The sequence below is a fragment of the Charadrius vociferus genome, unplaced genomic scaffold (assembly GCF_000708025.1).
Source record: "Charadrius vociferus isolate BGI_N301 unplaced genomic scaffold, ASM70802v2 scaffold88, whole genome shotgun sequence".
Classification (NCBI taxonomy): Eukaryota; Metazoa; Chordata; class Aves; order Charadriiformes; family Charadriidae; genus Charadrius; species Charadrius vociferus.
This window is the reverse complement of record NW_009649619.1, coordinates 4311735-4332941: the sequence shown is the minus strand read 5'-3', so window position 1 is coordinate 4332941 and position 21207 is coordinate 4311735. Positions and strand designations below refer to the sequence as shown.

Below are 21207 nucleotides of genomic sequence, written 5' to 3'. Positions count from 1 at the left end.
GGCGGCCACTCCCACCGGGCGCCCGTCTTCGACGAGAACGAGGACGGTGAGTGCGGAGCTGTCCACGGTACCGCGCCCGCCGCTGCCCCGGCCGGGGGCTCTGCCTGCCTTCCCTCCCTTTCCCCTCTCCAGCTCCCTCCGGGGAGCAATGTGGGATAGGTTTGGGCTGCCCGGGGTATAAGGAGGAGGGAAAGCCCTCCTTTGTTTAGCCCTTCACACCGATCGCGTGGGGGTTTTTTGGATTTTTTTGTTTGTTTGTTTTGTTTTGTTTTTTTCTTTTCGCCGAGCTCATGCGGAGTCTGGCACACTGTCGCTTGGGGTTTAAGCACATGGCAGGTAACTTCGTACCCGCGCTTATGAACGGGCATCATTTCGGAGATGGATACCTGCTTTTTTGTTTTCATTTGTAGTTGGCTTCTTTGCCCGCCTTCCTGTTTTAAATGGTGATGTCTCTCTCAGTCAGTACACTTCTTCCATCACCCTTACTTTCTGAAACTTCTTTTTTAGCTTGTTCTATTACTCTGAGGTTTTTCTCCCTGCCTAGATAATATGTCTTAAGAAAGTGTATCTTATAAAGTTTTTGGAAGGCAATGGAAAAGTTTGCATAAAACATGGTGTTTCTTCACTATTTATGCATTTCCATGTCATTTTCATATGTAGACCATATTTAACCAGAATTATGTGACTGCATTTCAATTACAATAATTTTGGCTGTTGAAGGAAAGAGAACACTGCACTCTTAGGAAACAGATATTTGTATATTATTACTAGCAGTATTTTTAATTACTTTAGTTAAATTATTACTATTTTAATAATTACTTATGGGATAGATGTTGTTGCCTGCCTGGACAATCAATGCTTAATTTTGAGTATATTCCTTTCCATGTAGTTCCCAATATATGTTATCAGGAGGTGATTGTGTCTCAATAGACTATCGCATTGTTTTGTCTTTCTGAGGCTCGTAACAGATCAAAAACATGTATGCTCTTGCCTATATGTTCAGGACACATGGAGATACTTGTATTGTTTTGCTAATAAGGAGCAAATATATTAAATGTATGTAAAGTGCTTAAAAGGGTGAATACACGTTTACTTGCATTTAAGACACAACTATCATTCCCTATTCCTTGACAAAGCTTGAAGAGGCATTTGATGAGGTTTGATTTACAAGACTCCATTGTTTGTGTGGAGAACGGGACAGATTATTTACTATTTGAGTATTGTGGTTCAATAGCTGTGGTTTTCTTATACTGATATATCATTTCAGCCATTTACCATAGGTCATGCTGTGTCAACAAGTGAGAAGGAACAGCCCCTCCACCCCTCACACCTTCCCCCAAGGTAAAATCTTGATCGTGCACAATTAGTCCTGTAAACCTTGAGGTATCTCACCAAGAAATACCCAGGACTGAAAGCATGGAGTTAATGTTGTCTAGACACCCTAAGGTAAAAAAATAGCCATGCCTTTGCCTTTGCAAGACTTTTGATTGGCCTTTCTTGACTTAGCAGTTTCTATGATGTATTACCACTTTTTTTTTTTTTTTTTTTCATGAGACAAGGCTTTGGTCAGTTTTTGAACAAAACAAACAAAGTTCCATAGTAAATTACTGCAGAGAAGACTTCATGCCACTTAGTTCTTTTTCCCATAGGAAAACATTTCTGTAGTGCAGCCATTATTAATACCTGATTAAAAAAAAAAAAGCACATAAAGTATTAATGGATTTCTATTAGGTCATTATTTATTCTTTGCCTGGTTTCATTGTGTTTTGTTGGTTTTTTTTCCCATCATGTTGTTCCTGACATCATCTCTTTTTTTTCCTCTAAGATGTTTTGCTTAGCACAACCATCTAGCTCAGAACAGTCCACCGCTTTTGAAACAATGACCTGTTTTCAACACTACTTACAGATTATTTTTCATGTTGGCATTTTCCCAAGTACCTAAATAAAATAGGAAGATATCTCCTCTTTGAAGTTGTATCTTAAAAAGTTTAATCCAAAATCAAGCTGTATTTCACATTCCCACTAGTAGCTACAAGAGTCGCTGTTTTCCACAATATTGGACTCAATATGAAATTAAACAACCAAAAAAAAAGGCAAAAGAGAGAGTATAGCAAGAGAAAGTAGATTTGTTTCTTGATATGGTATAATTTTGCTCAAGAATGACAATGCTCATCAATTCAAAGAGAACTGGAATAAATTAGTTGTGTATGAATATGTAGGCATAGTAGAAACTAAGCTATTTAGTGTATTGTGTGTAATGTTGCAGCTGCCTCAAAATGAGGAAAAACTAGCAGAAAAAAGTAATGTCATTTTATGTTCGTACATGTTAATGATGGATGCAGAATAAAACATGAATTTTGGAAAAAGAGGTTTAAAACTGTTTATTGCCACTTTGTAAATCATAGAAAAAGTTACTTATTCAGTGTGCCACTTAACAAAAGAATATATGGAAATAGTATGTGAAGACCACCCCGGTACTGCCTTACAAGCCTATAGAGTATCTGCTCTAGAGGTACAACTCATGCTTTCTGCCTAATGAGACTAGGTGTTGATCCACTGAGTAGTTCTAAATGTTATAAGTTGTATGTAGACTCCCCACCATGCTTAGGCTAATAAAAAAGAGTCCAGCCAGAAGGCTGGACTGCATGCTGCAAATCCCCAGTTATCATAGACAGCGTAACACATCATTATCGTACACTGATCTTTTTAAAGGCCATAATACTCACCATTTTTAAACTAGCTATGTTTTTTCTCTGGGTTCTATTTTTGTTAGAAGGATCTTCCAGAACTTCACTCTTTGAATGGTTAGAAACATCTGTTTTCCCGATGAAATGGTCCTTAACCTATTTATAAGTTTCATGTTTATTTCAACTTTTTTGTTAAACAGCTCTCCACCCTCCATGATTACTCCAGTGCGATAGACAGCAAAAATGTCCCTTCTCACTCTTTGTTTTGGAAGAAAACCTCTTCCAGTTTTCTCTTATTTCCACAGTTTTTCATCCCCATGCCCTGCACCTGCAGGTATTTGAACTTGTCTTGGTTGCACACAGATAACTCAAATTATACACAGAATTGCAGGTGAGTTTTCACCAGGAGCTTGTGCTGGAAACAATACTTCCTTATGTCTACTGGAAATAACTTTCCTGGTACAGCCTATAACTATATATGCCCTTTTCATGGACGTATCACGTGGATAGTTCAGTCACCCTGTGATCAGTTAGCTCACCAGTGCCCTGTTCAGTAATTTCCACTGATGAGCTCCAATCTACAGCAGAAGGTTTTGGTGTTCCTGTGTAGGTGACCTTGCATTTTGCATGACTGAATTTTGGCCCATTTCTATTATTCATATTCTCAAAGACAATCACCCGCTTTTTCCCTTGTGATGCTCTGATTCTCCATTACTTTACCAATGTTTTGTATTATCACCACTCTCACCGGCTTCATGCCAGTTATCAAGCCCACTGAATATTTTGTGTAAATATTCAGCTGGATCATTTCCAGACTTCATTGTCTTTGCTGTTAACCCCTGTCAGCCTCATAATTCCCATTTCAAAATAACGTTGTTTCCTGTGTTACCCACCTTGCATTTTGCCAGTTAATTCTCACCTTGTTCAGCTTTGCTTATACTTTCTTATATATCACTTCACTGAAACTGATAAAAATGAAATCTAAGCCAACTCTACCATCTACAAAAGAAGTTTCTCACCAAGGAAAAGTGTCTGGTTACTCTTGCACAAACAACTTCTGGTAAACCCACGCTGTATTGATCTCATTTTTTCTTCTTAGCCTAGGTTAAAGCACAACAGCAGCTATGAAAATCCAGTGAACAGAGTCCTTTGTTTGCCTAGAGCTCATACTCTGGCTAGAGAAGTTCAATGTTATTGCTGTATAGGTTGGATAGACAACTACGTCTGGTGTAGCAGCATCACTACCTCTAATCAAAGCTAGACACTGTAATGGCATGAAATGATATCATTTTTTCAGACGTTTAGAAAGTGTTTTCAAGCTAGATACTACACTAATTGTGTAGTCAATTCAGCATTCGGGTAAAAGGAAAACAGTTTCATGTTTGTTAATACTGCTGAAGCAAAGGAATGTTGACTCTCTTTAACTCGAATGTTTCCTATTCTCATAACAATTATCCCCTCCTGAATATGTGTATCCAGTACTAATATCAGGAGAGCAAAGAGTACATCTTTTCTCATGTTCGGCTCTTCAGACACAACAATAAGTCCACAAGAATGGCAACAGAAGGACAAGAGGAATATTCACCATTGGTAAATGTTACTTGCAAATTCTCAGTAAATATCATAAGTAACAAATATATTAGCAATAGTCTGGTGACTGTAAAGAGTGTCTTTCATGCTGGATTTGCTTGACTGTGCTCTGTTAAAACTTCAGTTATATTTAACAGGTGAAAGTGAAATAGTAGAAAAGAGTCATTAGAAAAGAGCTGACGCAGGAGAGAGATTACTACTACCAAATAGTGATAACATATTTGCCTATACTGTGGCGGAAGGTATAGAGGAAAGGAAAAGAAACAAAAGTATCAAAGGCTAGAAGCTGGTCCAGTGAGCTGTTATGGCAGTTTTATGGCAGATTATTTGGGCCTTAAAAAGTCAGTTTTGCTACAATTACTTTTAGAAACAAGTGCACTGAACTTTTTAAGAGCTTGTTTTTATTTTTATAGTCTGTGACTTTACATTTGAAGCAAATATGTATTTCCAAAGAACCTTTCACTGAGCATTTTGAAGCTATAGAACTTGAATACTTCTCTGCAGAGGACAGCGTGACATGCTGTGCCTCAGTCTTGTATAAGGGAAATGAGGCATAGCAACATGCCTTGGCTTATTTCTACATGGCCAGTCCCTGATTCACTGTGGTGCTTATGGATCTACTTAACTTCAAGCAAGTGCTGAATCCCACTTCTTTGTCTGAGTCATAACACTTCATTCTGCTGTAGTGTCATAACTACAGAATTCAATGGAAATCTTATGTACTAGAGAATATAGCATCCATCCTCTGGAGTTAAACTTTAAATTCTAAGCTGTAATTTAAATTGATTTCTACCTCTCCTCTACCTCTTTTTATTTAAGCCTTTGGCTTAAATGAAAAAAATTAAGTTGCTGGTGAGTTGCAGAAAAAGTCATTATTAAACGACCAGCTGCTGAAAACATGATCTTGTACTACGAGCATAAAAAATAGATACAGATCCTAACAAAAATGCCTGCGATTAATACGGATTCAGGTAGCTAAATTCAGCTCAATGGCTGAGTTCATATAAAGTGCAGTGAAGTGCTGAAGATCTATAAAAGTGACAGAGGGAAAAATGACACACAAGGGTTTCACTTGGACTCGATTTAAAGCAATGGTTAAATGTCAAAATGAGTCAGATTCAAAATAGAGTATGCAGTGTCCAGTTATTGTCAGTGATACGATAGTGCTCATCAGCCTGCCGTCACAAAGCTGTTACGGATAATGTCTGAGGCAGCCACACAACAACTACAAAGAACTCGAATCACGAGGCTAATAACATACTCTTTTCAAACTAATTGTTTCATAAAATATAGCCCCACAGAACAGTTAAATGAAGGGCTGAGATTCTAAATGCCTTTTTTTAGCAAAAGTAACAAATATAGGGTGGGATTAGTATTTCTGCTGGATTTTTGGTTTGTTCATGCAATTTCTATGGCAGGTTACATAGCATTTTACTTTTTCCTTCTCAAAGATGACTATTTCGATTCCCTTTTAGAACTGGATTGGGTAAGAATACCACATTGTGACTTAAAAATGCTCTAAGGCAGTTCTGTGTCAAAAAAATGGATAAAACATGGCTGTTGAAGGCATTATTTTATGCTCGATGTCAAGATTTTAGACAAATAAGATCCAGATCATTGGATTTTTATTTTTTGTCTTATGACCATGTTGAATTATATACAATTTATTTTCCATTTATTGAACTTTATACATGAAGTCATCATTATGTGTAGTGTAATACGTTTCAGAAACCCAATGCTGATGTCTGTGCACAGAACAAAATAGTGATCAGTGTCCAGCTTGCAGTTGCAGCATGGTATGAGACAGTAGGAGAATATAGACAGAAAGGAGAACACAGACAAAAAATGGGATAATTTCAGGCAGACACAGAGGTACCAACTGCCAAACTGTTGTCAAGAGTTCGCATGGTCTGTGGCAAAGGAGGTTCAGAAGGAATATCATGGCATTGCAACCACCATCAACCATTATCTTCCTGACTCAGTCTCCTTAAAGCTTTGCTACAGTGTATGCAAATAATGTGGACTTCTTCAGACACTAAATGATAATTATAGGTGAAGTTTAATACCAGAACACAGATTTCCCTTTTCTACAGGGAACTCTGAAGAAAAGCAGGATGAATCTGGCACTTCAATCTTAGCTTCTTGCTCCCTAAAATGAGCTGCATCTCTTTTCCTTCATTTGACTGTCGCAAAAATGTTGTGCAATGTCTGATTTACCTCACACTGTCAGGATTAGAACCAAGACTCCTTCAAGGGACAGCTAAAATATTTACCAATTGTATTTTACTTTACCATCATCCAGATTCAGTAAAATCTTTGCCAGCAATGCCTTAGAGAAGGACCAGATGAGTTTTCAAGATAATTTCTAAACATATTTTGTACAGTTCCAGGATTTAATTTTCTGCTTTGGTGGAAACATCCTTCTCAGGACCTCTGTCTTAAACAAAGACATCATGTAAGTCTTTGCTGCTGCTTTTGTAGCCTTCCAGAATTTATGCAAGTGGTTGGCATGACACCTGCCTCTAACAGTGTTAAGGAATTTCTTGGTGGCTTTTTATCTAGGAAGTATAAGTGCTCAGGAGATGTAACATTTTACCCATGTTGCTATGTGTCTTATGTCATGTGCCTGGATGTCCAGATAGCTTTTTTGGGTAACTAAGTATAAATAATTCAAAGCTAACCAAGCATCAAACAAGATAAAGCTTAGAGACTCCTATCCAAGATCAGGGAAAACTCAGAATGTGAAATAAACTGTGAGAAAACAAGATCACTGTCTAGATCTCAACACCATACCATTGCTTTTGCAATCACTCCTTTAAAAATTCACATATAGTCTCCTATCCCTGCCCACGGATGCAGTGAAAAGGCAAGGCTGTGCTCCTTCAGCTGTGCTTTTGTCGTTTTCTGTGCCAAAAGAGCAGGCTTCCAGGGAGCTGGGTTCTGCAGGACTGTGGAAGCTGAACGGTGGAAGAAGCAGCACACTAAAAAGTAAATGCTTAGTTTTCCCATGGACAAATGGTGTTCAAATGTACAGAGATATTAAACTGACTCTACTCCTCCATATTGGCTTCACTTCCAGTAGAGTTCAAAAGATCAGTCTTTCACTTCTGCCAGGGAGATCATGAGGCTGGTTGCACTCAAACCCCTCTGACACCTTCCCATATAACAAGGGTGAACAGGTATATCTCCTCACATTGGGCTCCCTTGTGACATCCACTGGGTCATTGGTAGCATCTGGCATGAAAGTGAAAGCATTCCTTGATGTGGATGTGGGTTACAAAGCCAGCAGTAATACAGGAATACAGTTTTTTGTGAACCTTGAGCAACGTGCTGTCCGTGAATGGAGGATGTTCAGCCTGGAATGAAATGTTGCATCTAGCTGAATTAGAAAATGTCTGAGAAAATCTTTGGAAGAAAAAAATAGTAAGGAATTGGGATCTTGCCCATAGATGCTCAAATGAAGTAGGTCCTGTCCTACCAGAACTGTCTTTGCACAGTCTCTTCTGAACACGGGCATAAGGACGAAGAAGGCAGGGTTTTTGCTGGCCAAGCACAAGACACTTTTTTCTAGCTTCCTCATTAAGCAGCGAGACTGGGAAAGCAGAAGCAGAAACCTTCCTGATTCTAAACCTAGTGGGTAGTGACACCTGGGTCCAAGCACTGAAGGGTGGAAAAGAGGAAAAGGTTGTCGAGTTCATTGTGGAGATTTCACAGTATTTCAACTTAGCTGAAGTGAGCTAAATCCGAGATGGTGGGAAAGGTGTGAAAGAGAAAAGGCTGCTCCTGATATCAATCAATACAAAGCAAAAATTTCTGATATTCAAAGGAAAAGGACAACTTCAAGTTCAGCGTGGTAGCGGAGCTCCATAGTATCCTGTCATGGTAAAACATGAGGGGAAGGGACAAAAAGTAGTGGACTTCTCCAAAATTAGCAGGAGAGGCAAAGATTTTCTGGAGGGGGAAGAGCAACAGAAGTAAGCAGTGTATACATCAGAGGACCTGATCTATCTTGAGCACAGTTCTGCTTAATTCCATGAACTAGTTAAATCAATTACCTTAAACTATATTACTTACTGCCTGATATAAGCCTATGTTGAGCTGTTGCTGAATTTGCTGTTGTAGTTGTGAACACTGCATACATGTGTATATGTAAGCTTCCCTGCAACAGGAAAAAGTAAAGATTATTATTCTGTAAAGATCAAAAACTTGTGCTAGCAATAAACGTTGTTTTCTTAACTAAATCATATTCTGAGTTTCCTTGGGCTCAGTCACAATTTGGCATGAATAACAAATACAGAGTGCTTGCAAAAACAGAACAGTTGTCTTGATTTTTTTCTTCTTTGGTTAAAGAAGAACAAAGCTGGTTTACTCTCTGGGATTCAGACTCTAACACATTAACTGTTTTGAATTATAACACTGCCTTTTATTTGTCTGCATTTGATCCCAGGAAACTACTTCCCTTATCAGAAATGCCTGTTCATATCACACAGTATCTGCAGATGAGCACCAATGGGACCCAAGATGCTTACAACTTCTCAGTACAAGAAAAGGTTGAGTGTTAATACATTTATCAGGACCTAGAACTGATTCTCTTAATACAGTATTTCATGGAGCACCCTTTGACTTCATTTTAAACTGTTAGAAATGAACATTAAACTTTATAAGTTATATGTCGTGTATACAGTACAACATTGTACTGTACACTTCAAGTTCATACTCTTCAAGATCGTGTAGTAGATGGGATTTTATTGTACTTCCTTTAGGCAAAGGTTTTTTTTTTTTATATAGATACTAGTACTATACCTTTATAAAACACAAATTTCTGGAGAGAAGAGGAAAGAATGAACGCATCTGTTGCTTCCCTGGTGAGTACTACCAGGTCTTCCCTTTCAGACAGCTCACTTACTAGAATCTGACAAATACAATGAAAGTGCAGCATGTGACTGTTTTCCGGTTGTCCTCAGGAAAATCTTAGTGTTATATATTGGCCTATTTCCTTAGGCAGTCAGCGTTCACCTGAAGTGTCCAGCAACAAGGGACTCTAAGAGGAGGGGTGTGCTTTTTTATCACAGAAACAAGGACTTTCTTCCTTTTGTTCCCAAATAAGTAATTTTCCACCCCAATAACCAGAAGACCTGTTTACCCTGTAATCGTCTCTCACCTGATCAGTTTGGCCTCATCTTCAGCTTCCTTAATTTCCACATTGACTTTTATCAACTTGTGTATTTTCATAACTAAATGAAATAGTCTGAACAGACAGGTTAGGATTTGTAAGGCAATTGGACAGTTTTGTTTTTAACTACTGGCAATATGAACTCTGTAAAAAACATTCATAAAAATCTGATGTCTCCTCTTAAATCACCTCTTCAGTTCTAGAGGATGTCAACTTTCTGTATTTTCCAATCTGGTGTTCTTTGTCTGCCAGGAAACCTGGCAGTATACAACCAAGGAAAGCTTACTGGAGATTTGGCCCTTAGGGACATGGTTTAGTGGTGGACTTCGCAGTTTAGGCTTATGGTTGGACCCAATGATCTTAAAAGTCTTTTCCAACCTAAATAATTCTATGATTTCAGTTTATTTCACTTATATTCACTCCATCAGCGTTCTTTTTTCAGTTTTGTATATGAATAATTTCTGCTATAATTAATGGAAGATTCTTTCTCTCTATAATAATTTTTTCTCCTACACACCTTTTCTATCATCTCTGTCACATCTCTTGACACAGAGTATCAAATTCTGTAATACTCTTATACTTAGAAATGTTGTATGCTATTTTCTGAGATGGTAATTAACTGCAATATAGACACATAAGTTACTTTCATACATTCCATAATTAAGACAAAGCTATTTTCCTTTTGAATTGAAGGAACCTTTCTTAGAAAGCATTAATAGACTTGGTGGTAGCCAACAGGTTTTTAAGGCTTTAATGATAACTAAACGTAGTTGATAAACCTGAAATTTATTTCCCAAATTTTATATCCCTATAAATATTTTTTTCATATTTTTTCAGTTATTTTATATTTCATTAATCCTTTTCTACTTTTTTTCTGGTTTGAAAATATTTGGTTTGGTTATATTAACCAAATATACCCTAGAGTTTGTTTATCTGACTCAAATTGAAATGTGTTAAATCTGGCGGTATTTTCTCCATTTTGAGTTTATTTCCACTATTTCCACATTCTCTCTCATTTTCTCTCTTTTTTTTTTTTTGTGTGTGTGTAAAAAAAATATTTCAATTCCAGTTCTTTGGAGTTTGGAAACTTTTACAGAAGTTCTATAGCTGATATACTTTTCTGCCTTGTCATTTTAAATTTGGTTTGATAGTGAATGAAATAGAGCAATGGCTTTGTCATTGTATTGCTAACACCGTTCTGTGTAAGAAAGACTATTGTATTAAGCAAGATAAATATACTACGAGGCAATATGCTGCAACGGACAAAAAAGATTTTCCTTCTTTTTCCTACTTTTGCAGTGATAAGGAAACACCTGCTGTTCCTTATTTAAGATCAAAAAATGCAAACTGAGTTAATCCTTATAGTGATTATTGTTTCCTTTTGATATTGTTCTGCCTCCCTTGCTGAGCTATGAAAACAGTTCTTAGCCACCTTGTTAAAACAGAAATGCAATGTAATCACAAAATCACCACCTGAGTGTCCTTCATATCTTTCTGAAACTATCATCCACTTCCCCCTAGATTGTTTTCACATTAGGTTATGAAGATTGTTTTTATGCCTTTTGGGGTTAGGTTTAGATAAATCTTCGTCCACGCTGCAAAGCCTGCAAGTTCTTTTGGGCCACTACCACATCTTGGGCACTGTGATCTGCTACACAGAGTTTGCAGTCAAAGAACAAAAGCTAATCAACAGATCCTTTTTGAGAAGTAGGAAAAAGTTATTATTTTAAGTCCAGCTTCACATTTGACTGTTTTAGCCTAAGAAAACCACAGAGACAGCTACACACTCCTATGTGCAGGGCATTGCTATAAAACAAAGTTAGGCTTTACTGAGATTGGTTTGGATATAACGGGAGGAACAGACTAGCTACAAGTCTTTTGCAGCTTCATGCGATTCCTCTGAGCCCAGCCTTGGCATGTGATTTTTTTCAGGAACAGTATGCCAATTATGTCATTATTTCCAACGTTTTTCCAGCCCAGTGATATGTCTTTGAGGACTTTTGCTTAAGTTTTTAAGCAAAAGTGTTAAACAAGATTGTTTTATGGTGCAAATAATAATAGCAGATAAAATACCTTAGAAAGAGAAATACATTTTTAGTGTGAAATTCTCCACAAAAATCTCAGTGTTGAAAGACTAAGTGCTCTCAGGTTTTGCTGGTAAAGATGAGAGAACTCTTCCTGGTGATCCAAACTTTCAGCATGGCAATCCTTGTTCTTTTGGAGTTAGGGAGCTCTCTGCTGATGAACGGGAGAACAAGAGCAGCAAGAGAATGGCTGCCCTGGCAGTTGTAAAAGTTGGCTGTGGACAGCAGGACGTGCAAGTGGAGCTTGTCTGGTGGCTTGGCAAATTCTAGCTGTTGCTAGGATAGCATCTTCTCTCTGAATGGCTTTTCACAAGGCTTTTCTGAGGGTGAAGAGAGGTTATGCCTGCTGTTTAGAAAAGATTAAGTAATATTTGGCAGTGAGGAGATACCATGCTTTCAGTGGTTTCAAGCACTTATGCTGAGTGCTGCCCTGACTTCAGACCTTTGGTTTTCCTAAGTCAGGAGCCATCAGTCTATCTCACAGGTGTCAGAGAGAGCACAGGCGCAGATTTTAAATGCATTAATAGAAAGGGACCCTTTCATTGTAGTTGCTGTACCTTACAGAAAAAAGATACTGCTTGTGGCATTCAGTTTTCTCATTGTTTCTAGTGAGATGTAGAGAATTCTGAATGTTTCCCTGGGTGTACAAATGCTAATGAGTAACTACAGGATCAGCTCTGAGCCTCCTAATCTTCCTCTCCGAGGTAGATCATATACATCTTTTGATCCACAGACATATGTGAATCAATGGCATCCTGATGTTTCGAGTGACAGGATATCCTGGATGGTGCAAAGACTTTTCCTGCAGTGCTACGTTCTAATTTGGAAAAGAAAAATACAGCCCAGCAGAGCACCCAGGAAAGACTGCTGGCTACTGTCATATGCAATATGTTTCCTCTAGTCTTTAGTGATATCAAGCTGATTTCCAGTCCTTTTTCTACCTGTATTTGTTGATTAACACAATATAGAAAAAAAAAAAAAAAAGGGCAGACCTGGTGGTGGGAAATAAACATTTTTTTTTTTTGCTATTTTGAAGATTTTTCCATTCTGTACTGTGAAGAAACCAAAGCTGTTCAGTATTATTTTCATAAACAGTCAAAGGAAGCTCTGATCTACCATTTCATCCTAGTTAAGAGAATATTATACAGAAACACATACATTTTTAGAGAATATTCCTCTCTCTTTCTTTCTCTCCATATATATACACAGATATTTTTATACGTACTTTACTCTCGTCAAAACAAACCCAATGTATGTGGTAGGGAACTCTAGAACTGAGTCACCAATATTCATTATTTTCTTCTAACATCTATAATTAAACTTATTTGAGATTCTATTTCTGTGATTATACAGAATTGGTATAAGCACATTTAGTACCACCAAATGTTTCAGGCATTAAGACGAACAAACCTTCTGCTACATTGAGCAATTTTATCCTCTACAGTTCACTATTTGTTTGTGCTTTGCAGCTAATAACTTCTGTTGTTAAAATTAGAAGTTATGTTCTTTGCATTAATATCTGTCAGCTACGCACCCTCTACATCAAATGAATTTTTTCACTTATTCCTGTTGTGTGGTCATATAAGGTAAATCTTTCTAAGTTAAGTTGTAGCTTAGAGAGTATACTGACCTTCTGCTGCTAATGTCAACCCCCAGCCATAATATGGGAACTGTGGCTGGTCTGAAGTCCTCCTCCTCCCCTCAATCACCCCTAAGTTGTCTGATGTGAAAGCCTAGGAATGGCGATGAGGTGGATTTGGTTTGGTTTGTGAGTGCATCTATGTTTGCTTTGCTTTAAATATTTCATGTTTCACTCCTAATCTTAGCGGTGGATATATAAGGCAAAGGCTCTGACTTCCTTATTCGTATTTACTGTTTTCAGCAATGCATCCTATCAGCTTTGGTGTAATTGCTTGTGGTGTATAAATGAGCATGCTTTTATCAGTCTGAAACTATCTTTACTTCGTTATTGGAAGGGTTTCCCAGAGGTAAGTAGCGTAACGATGAAAGAATAAGTTGTAAGCTCCAAGTAAAAAAAAATCTGCTGTTAGGTGGTCATTGTATGTACACCAATCAATCCATCTTTTTCAGTCTCAGTACCAAAACTACTAATTCCATCATTAAATATTTATCTGTAAACCTTGAGATGAAGAAATGTGTTGCACTGAAATTCCACAAGTTCTTTATGAAATATAGCTGTTACTATCAGGTTTTTTTCTACCCTTTCTATACACCCTGAAGGAAAACAGTCACAAAAAGTGAAGTATCAAAATACAAAGGTGTTTTAATGTTAACTAATAACTCAGGATATTGCTTCAACTGAAGTTGGGAAAAATCAATCGTGTTGGGTCAACAAAAGTTTGGTCTTGAATATGTAGGTAAACAAACCTTTGGGAAACCAGCTTTGACTCCAAAATGGCAGACAAAATGAAGTCATTCTTATGAAATCAAATTATTCACACAGCGAAATAGTAAGAATTCTAGCTAGAATAAAAAAGCAGGCCCTTTTTGGCTCCAGATAACTAAAAAAATCAGAACTGTAAAGCTTGGTTCAGGTCAGTCCCTCTGGAACCTCAGAGGTTTGGATTTGAGGCTCCATCCCTGAAATTGACATGTTTTTTTTTTAGTGTTATAACTTAGTTTTAAAAATTTACAAGACATGAGTAAGATGCAACTTGAGTGCTGAAGTACATAGTGAAAGTCATTTAATTGTGGAGGATGGATAACTATGGGTGGGCTAATGGAGGGAGTTAATGGATGAGGTCAGCTCTCTTAAAAGTCGTTTCTTTTATTTAAACAGTCGATGGAAATCTGGCTAGTGTAAGAGGCATCTAGCTTCTGCTGGACTCTGAGGTGCTTCTTTGTGGCCAGGCAGTAATGGAACACTTGAAATTTTCTTTAACTTCTGTACTGCAGCACTGGCACTTAAATGTACTTACTATATGTGCTGCTAATTTAATTAAGCACTGCCTTTTTCCATAACGAAAAGCAGCTTTTCCTGTTTCAGTCCCCGTTCTATCCTCAGCTGCTGCTGGGCAACCCTACCTCCTGCAATTGGATCCCAATTGCTGTAAAACCACGGCCCAGGCTGCAGCTCTGGAAATGCCGCTGTGCAGCGGGAGCGGGCAGGGTGCGGGTGCCCTGTGCCCAAGCCAGGCGAGCAGAGCACCGCAGTGACCGTAAGTGGGGTCAGCCAAGAGCCCAGAGGGTCACTGAGGTGCATGGCCAGGCACGGATGTACCTGCAATCTAGCTGCGGTGAGGACTGAGCTGACGTGCAGCTCAGAAGAGCCATGAGGAGCCTTGTGGGGACCTGCCATGGCTTTGCTGAGCTGCACTTCACGGCTCTTTCTCGTTTCGTAGTGGCCTGATCCAGGCCTGAGCTGCAATGCGGCTCCTGAGGCCATGGGTAGCGTGGTGGTGGTGGGGGGAAGATGGTCACGGCCAGCCAGGTCAGTTAGTGCCCTCGGAGCACTGAGAGATATAGGTTGTTTTTCACATTAATATTTGTAAGTTTTTTGATGAAGAAGAGCCATGAGACACAGATGCCTGGACATCTTCAGAAACGTTCTTCAAATGCTTTTGAAACTTGTTGGGATTTTGATACTATTTTCAAATCCCAAAGGATGAATCAGACCTGGACAGCTACATTTATAACCCACAGGTTTGCTTGCTTCTTTTGAAAGGTTTTTCCTGGGGGAACATCACTGCTATCAAACTGATGAGCTTTAATCTTACAATGGCAAATGAAAAACAAGCCTACGGCTCCGCACTTCAGGCACCCTTCTGCTGCAAGTTAGAACTGGCATCATTCATTTGAAGCCCATGGGGTTGGTTAGATTTAAAAACACTAAATGTGAGGCAACACCAATTGAAATGTGAATCTTTCTGACCCTTTAGTGTCCTTATTTGCCCCCAATAGTTCATTTGTAGTCATGGTTAAAAATAGAAGAGATAATTCTTCCAGATCCAGTTTTGGAGACAGACTCCTCATCTCTTGGGATCTGAATTTAGAAGAAAAAAAGGAGAACAGCTCATACTTTCTCTAGGTATTCACATGGCTCCCTAACCTCCCATTAACATCGCACCAAGACTCATTTTCTGAAACTTGGAAGAACAGTGTTCTAGGAGCCACTGCCCAGACGAGCCTAAAGGAAAGAGGTTTCTTAGCGTGTTTGGCATCTTAGAGGCCTCCACATGGATCAGATTGACTGATGCCTCACAGAGGATTTTGTTGGTAACTTCATTTAAAGAATTTTCCTTCACCTGGAGATCACTCTGGTAAATTTTACTGTAGGAGAAAACAGTTTGGTCTGCTGAAATTTGACATTTTATTCCCATAGCAACTTCTGTCAGAGAGCCTTCCAGTTGAGTTATTAATGAGGTTATTCTCATAGTAACTCTGAGGGAGGTGAATATTCCCACTTTCTAGCTGAAAAAGATGCTTCATAGTCTATTATGTGTTTCCTGATCTCACAGGGAAGTCTATTACAGTTAAAGTGGAATTTAGACTTTCTGTATTTTAGCAATACATTTTCTCAAGGAGTATCTTTTCTGTTGGACATACCTGTCAACCTGTTTCTCCTTGCAATAGATTTCAGAGATTCTTTTTGCCAGCTCATTCGTAAGTAAGCAACACGGTCAATCAGAAACTCTATTTTCTCAACAAAAGTGAGCTATGTTTTATCACTTACAAAAAGTCTTAAAGACATTTTACATTTGAGCAGGTCCTGCAACTTTTCTCCTTATTTTCAATGTCAAGTTTAGCCTTCGAAAAAGCTATGAACAGCATGGAGACTCACAAAGGCTTCCCTGCTACTCACTGGCTGTGATAAGCTCTAGCACAGCAACTCAATTGTTCCTTGACGGCTTTTGATGTTTCCAGTGTTGCTACTAAGTTAATAGCTTTTCTGAACCAAATCTCTGTCCTGTTGCAAAACAAAACGGTTTTCATAGCAACAAAAAGGGATCTTTAATTAAAACTTTCACTGATCTTAAAAAAAAAAAAAGAAATTCACTGACTTGTGAGTTACAACATTAAAATTTTATAAATTACTGTTTTATAATAGGATATATGGATGAGTGATTAAGATGATATCAGAAGTTCCAATTACTTTCCACTAAAACAACTTAGTCTATGCAAAAGAAACCTTTCTACTAGAAAATATGTTACCTGAATGCTATATGCTAACAGAATGTAGATACAGCTAAATCAGTTGCAAAGACCATCTGTTATGGTAAACTAACCTATGGTTATGCTGAAGATTTGACACTGCCTAAATAAATCGTAATCATTTTCACGGGGCAATGAGGTCAGGGTTATGGACTTAAGTCAATTGCATTATTATCCAATGCACCCAACCTAGTAATAACCTAGTAATTGCAGTTCTTCATGTCACATAGCTTCAGTGCCAGCCTAACCGGAGAGACAATTGTGTGTTTCCATGTGGCCAGTCACAATGAATCCGGTGCACAAGAAGTGAACATCTCTACAACACTAATGTGTAACTGTTTCCAACTACCACCAAACCCTTTCTGGCCTTTAGGCGTGTGTGGCTACCCAGGCTCTGGCCATTGACAGACACCAGTGATGGCGATTTAGCAAAGGTGAAAATTCTTATAACATTTCAGTCCATCCAGAGGAACATCTGACTTCTGATGATATTTTTCATAGCACTGAGTTATACACCAACATGTAAAATCCCTGATCAGTGGTTACAGGCTTTTCACAACAACCTGCGGCTGTTTGCTGCTTGCTGAAAAATAGTGGTAGATTTAACAGTGTGAAGTCCTTTCACTTTTCTGCTAAACCTAAAAGTGAAAGCCCCTGTGTTTGAGGTCCAGTTATCTTTTTAGCTTAATGTATGGGTGATTAACCAGTCACCATAACAGAATACTAACGAGATGCTGAGAAGGGCTGCTTTAAAATAATGCTGCTAACCTGACTCATAAAAATCAAGACCATCTATGCTGATGGCCCATCATCAGCACTCAAGTTCTTGCCGTCAGTCTATGGTACCACATTACTATTTGCAGACTGATCAGATCAGTGCCTACCACCATGGGCATGGAAGTAACTTTAGAAGAACGTCTTGACTGTGGTTCCCCTGCAAGGGATCAGCTCCGCACTGTTATCTCTTCTTAGTCACAGTCTGAGTCTCCTCCCCACTTTGAGTTTGCACTATGCACTTCCTGGGCTTGGTGATGCCTTTTGGTTTAGATGATATCCTGGGGCAGGAATTATTATAAATCGCCTTGCCTTTTTGCAGTATTAGCCTCCATTCATGCTTGCCACTATTGGATTTTGTCTCTTTTTCCTTTTAAGCTCTCTCAGCTGCTCCTATTTTAAATCTTAGTTACCTGTCAAGGAAGCTTCACCTTGGGTATTCCCTATAACATTAGTCATCATCAGGATTTCTGAAGACCTTGCATTATCCCAAAAAAGACAAATAAAACATATCATCCTCTGTGCTAATTTTTGCAACTCACATCATCAATGGTGATGCTAAACAGATAGTCATTCTTTCCTGTTTTATACTGCCCCCATGCCCATGAGGATATGCTATCAACTTGGGCTTGATCCCTACTAGATTGTCCAGCTGACTTTTTGCAATGACAAAACACATTTCACGTTTCTTGTATTTTCTGCCTAGCTCTGCCAGCACTATTTCACCTTTTTTTGTTTATTAATAAGGAAAAATTTAAAATTCATTAGTTTAAATTATTAACTTTGCCTTCAAATAATAGCAGTTGTACTTCAGATTGTATTAGCTTAAATCTTCCTGGCATAGGATGTTTATTATTATTCCTACTTATTTTCAGAAGGCTAATTGGTTGCCTTCCTGGGATTGCCATCTAAGTCAAAAGACCTACTTAGCAGATCGTTTTAAATTTGTCTTCACCTTCATCACCTGTGCTCACTTATCCATGAGGAGAAAATGCGAATATTAGAGTCAGTATATTTTAATGGGAGAGGGATCGGAGTTTGATCTCTACTTTCATATAAAACCATTTCTGTAAAAGTAAAATACATATACTCTGCACTAAAATGTACTGTAACTCCCCTATAAAGGTGACTATCTCATTCTACTGCCCTTGAAACTAGACTTCTAATAAAACTAGCCTTGTAGTTTATCGTAAGGTGTCACGATTAGCTTAATCCAGTCTAAACATCCATACTGCCACCGAAAGGGATGCTCCTGCTCTCCTTCCTGTTCCTGCTGTCTGCAATGTGCCAGAGATGGTGTACATGTGATTGCCTCATTTTCTTGTCAGGTTTTCAAAGAACAAGTCTTTTACCTCAATGATCATGTACTCTTGTCATTGCATCACATGACAAGGATCATAAAGAAGGGCTAAAACACAGTGTTGGTGAGGTGGTCTTAGAGAGAATCTGGTTTGTGTGTAAGCTGGAATGCGTATAAGTTATGCTCCTGATGTTGGGAAATATCAGTATTTTCTACTTCCTCTCATTATTGGGCTGCCTGAAAATATAAATCTTTCATGTGAAAAACTAAAAGCAAAATAAAAAGTAATATGTCTTGAAACGTTCTGATTTCAGCAAAAAAACCCCAACAACTAGTCAGAAATGCACACACACTGCACATGGACAGACAGACAACAGTAATAGCAAACCAAAACTCGTCATGAATCAATATGAGAAATTTTACGTTTCAGCTGAGATCAGTGAAGACCTTTTGATTATGTAATTCTTTCACTTCCTTCTTCAGTGAAAACGAGGTAAAATGGAAAGCAAACAGACAAGAAAGACCCCAAATCTAGGTAATTTTCTGTTTGCTTTCATTGGAGTTGAAATCAAATTCTTAATGGAAATCTTTCATATTGCTTTGTATCCTTCAGACTCTCATTATTTACTTAAAAGAATATTCTTTTTTCCTCTAATCTGTTCCTATATTTGCTCCAGCAAACCGTGGCAGGCAAAAACTTGCTTTTCAACTACTCTCTTTTTTCTGGCTACCTCAGATTATCTCTGTATGCCTCTGAAGCAGAGTAACCTGTCTGAAGATCACAGAGGCAGCACACCAAACTCCCCCATTATGAAATTTTATGGTTAAATTTTGGACTACTTTTGAAGAGGCATAAAGCCAAGAAAATTGACTTTATTTTTTAATCTAATGCTCACAAGAAAGACTGTGTATACACAGTCACAAGGGCTCTTCTGATCAGTACAATTAACCTGTGCCAGTAAACACCTATTCATGCTCAGTCCTTCAGAAAGGAACAGCTAATTTCATCAAATCAATGTTAAAATTCTCATGGAGCAAAGCAACAGCCAAACATTTCCACACCGTCCACAGAGCCATAAACTTTTTTTTCCCCCCGGGATAACACTCAGTTAGGTCAGTCCCTGGAACTTCTGGTGAAGCCCTTACTAAGGCTACCACAGGGCAACCTTTCAGTAGAATTCTGGCAAAAATGAATGACAGTGTTCTTGGATCAAAAATCCTACTGCAGTTTACAGCTATAGGACTTTTTGTGCTGACTTCAATGGCTTGTTGACAAGTCTCTGCTACCTGTAAATACCTCTCAGTGTCTCACAGAAGATAACATCCACATCCCTCAAAGGGTCAGGATGACTTTCCTTAGTTTTGTTTTGGTGATGTGTGTCAAATTTCTCGGAAGAGGTCTTGAGATTGTAGGGTGGAACTCAGTAGATTCAGTTTAAACTTTTCTCAAAGGAAAACTGTAATGATTTGCAGCTTGTTCTACTTGCCCAAAGAGCAAACTTTGCTTTAGAGTTTTCAGGTAGCTGCTTGATATATTTTTCAGACTAGATGTATTTAATGGCAGTATGATTTTATTTTGCCTTATTAGAGATGTAAACAGCTCTGGAGCGATATTTTCATTTAATCCTGGGTTCAAACAGATTCTTGTTTACCAAGGAATTGCAGTTTCCTTGTGAATGCAAAATCGTACTTTCATTTCTTCTACAGCTTTTACAGAATAGCATTAGAAACAGAATTATGTTCTTTTAAAGAATTACAAGGGAAGCAAATTCTTGATAATTGGTCCTAGCATCTTTTTCTTTTGCAACTTGTTTTTTTTCAAACATTAGTTTTCTTTGGGATTCCAAATTTATTTCTGGTCGTGGCAACACACGCCTATTTCCCTAACAGTGTAAATCCTTAGCTGATTCACCAAATTATTCTAGTTTGTTTGTATAGGATTTTGGAAAATGCTAGACTATTGTAGTTCTTTCCAGTATTCATGTTAGCTACTGCATTCAGAAAATTCCCCAGACATCTAGGAAAAACCCACACTTTTAACAATACAATATGAGGTGGATTTCACTGAATACAGTGTAGAACCTCATGCTGTTGACACTGCTTTTGATAAGCAAACTGTGCATCAGTTTGCTCATCAGATTCTGCAAATTTGATGCGTAGCTAAATTGCATGTGAAGTACTACCTTGTAAGAGGATTAACATAAGAAAGTAAGAATTCCTGTAATACATCACAGCAGATGTTATCTAGCCCACTCTTTTATCTATGGTATCAGATATTTATTGATAGAATCTAGAAATAAGAGAAGTATAAAATGGCACTTTTTCAGCACCATAGTACTGAGGTTTTCTCTCAATTTCTGGCAATCTAGAGAATAGGTTGCTTCCACTTCATCAGGTCTGAAAGGTGGTGTAGATGGGATGTAACAG

The 21207-nt window shown here is 38.2% G+C and overlaps 1 protein-coding gene across 1 annotated transcript in view; it reads left to right on the top strand.

The window, feature by feature from the left end:
* STK32B (serine/threonine kinase 32B) overlaps positions 1 to 21207 on the top strand; it is a gene marked incomplete at its 5' end in the record, with an annotated part of 173335 nt that continues 152128 nt past the window's right edge. Inside the window, one exon of the mRNA XM_009890557.1 lies at positions 1 to 46. Within this exon, the coding sequence (XP_009888859.1) occupies positions 1 to 46 (46 nt within the window). The remainder of the gene's footprint in view (positions 47 to 21207) is intronic.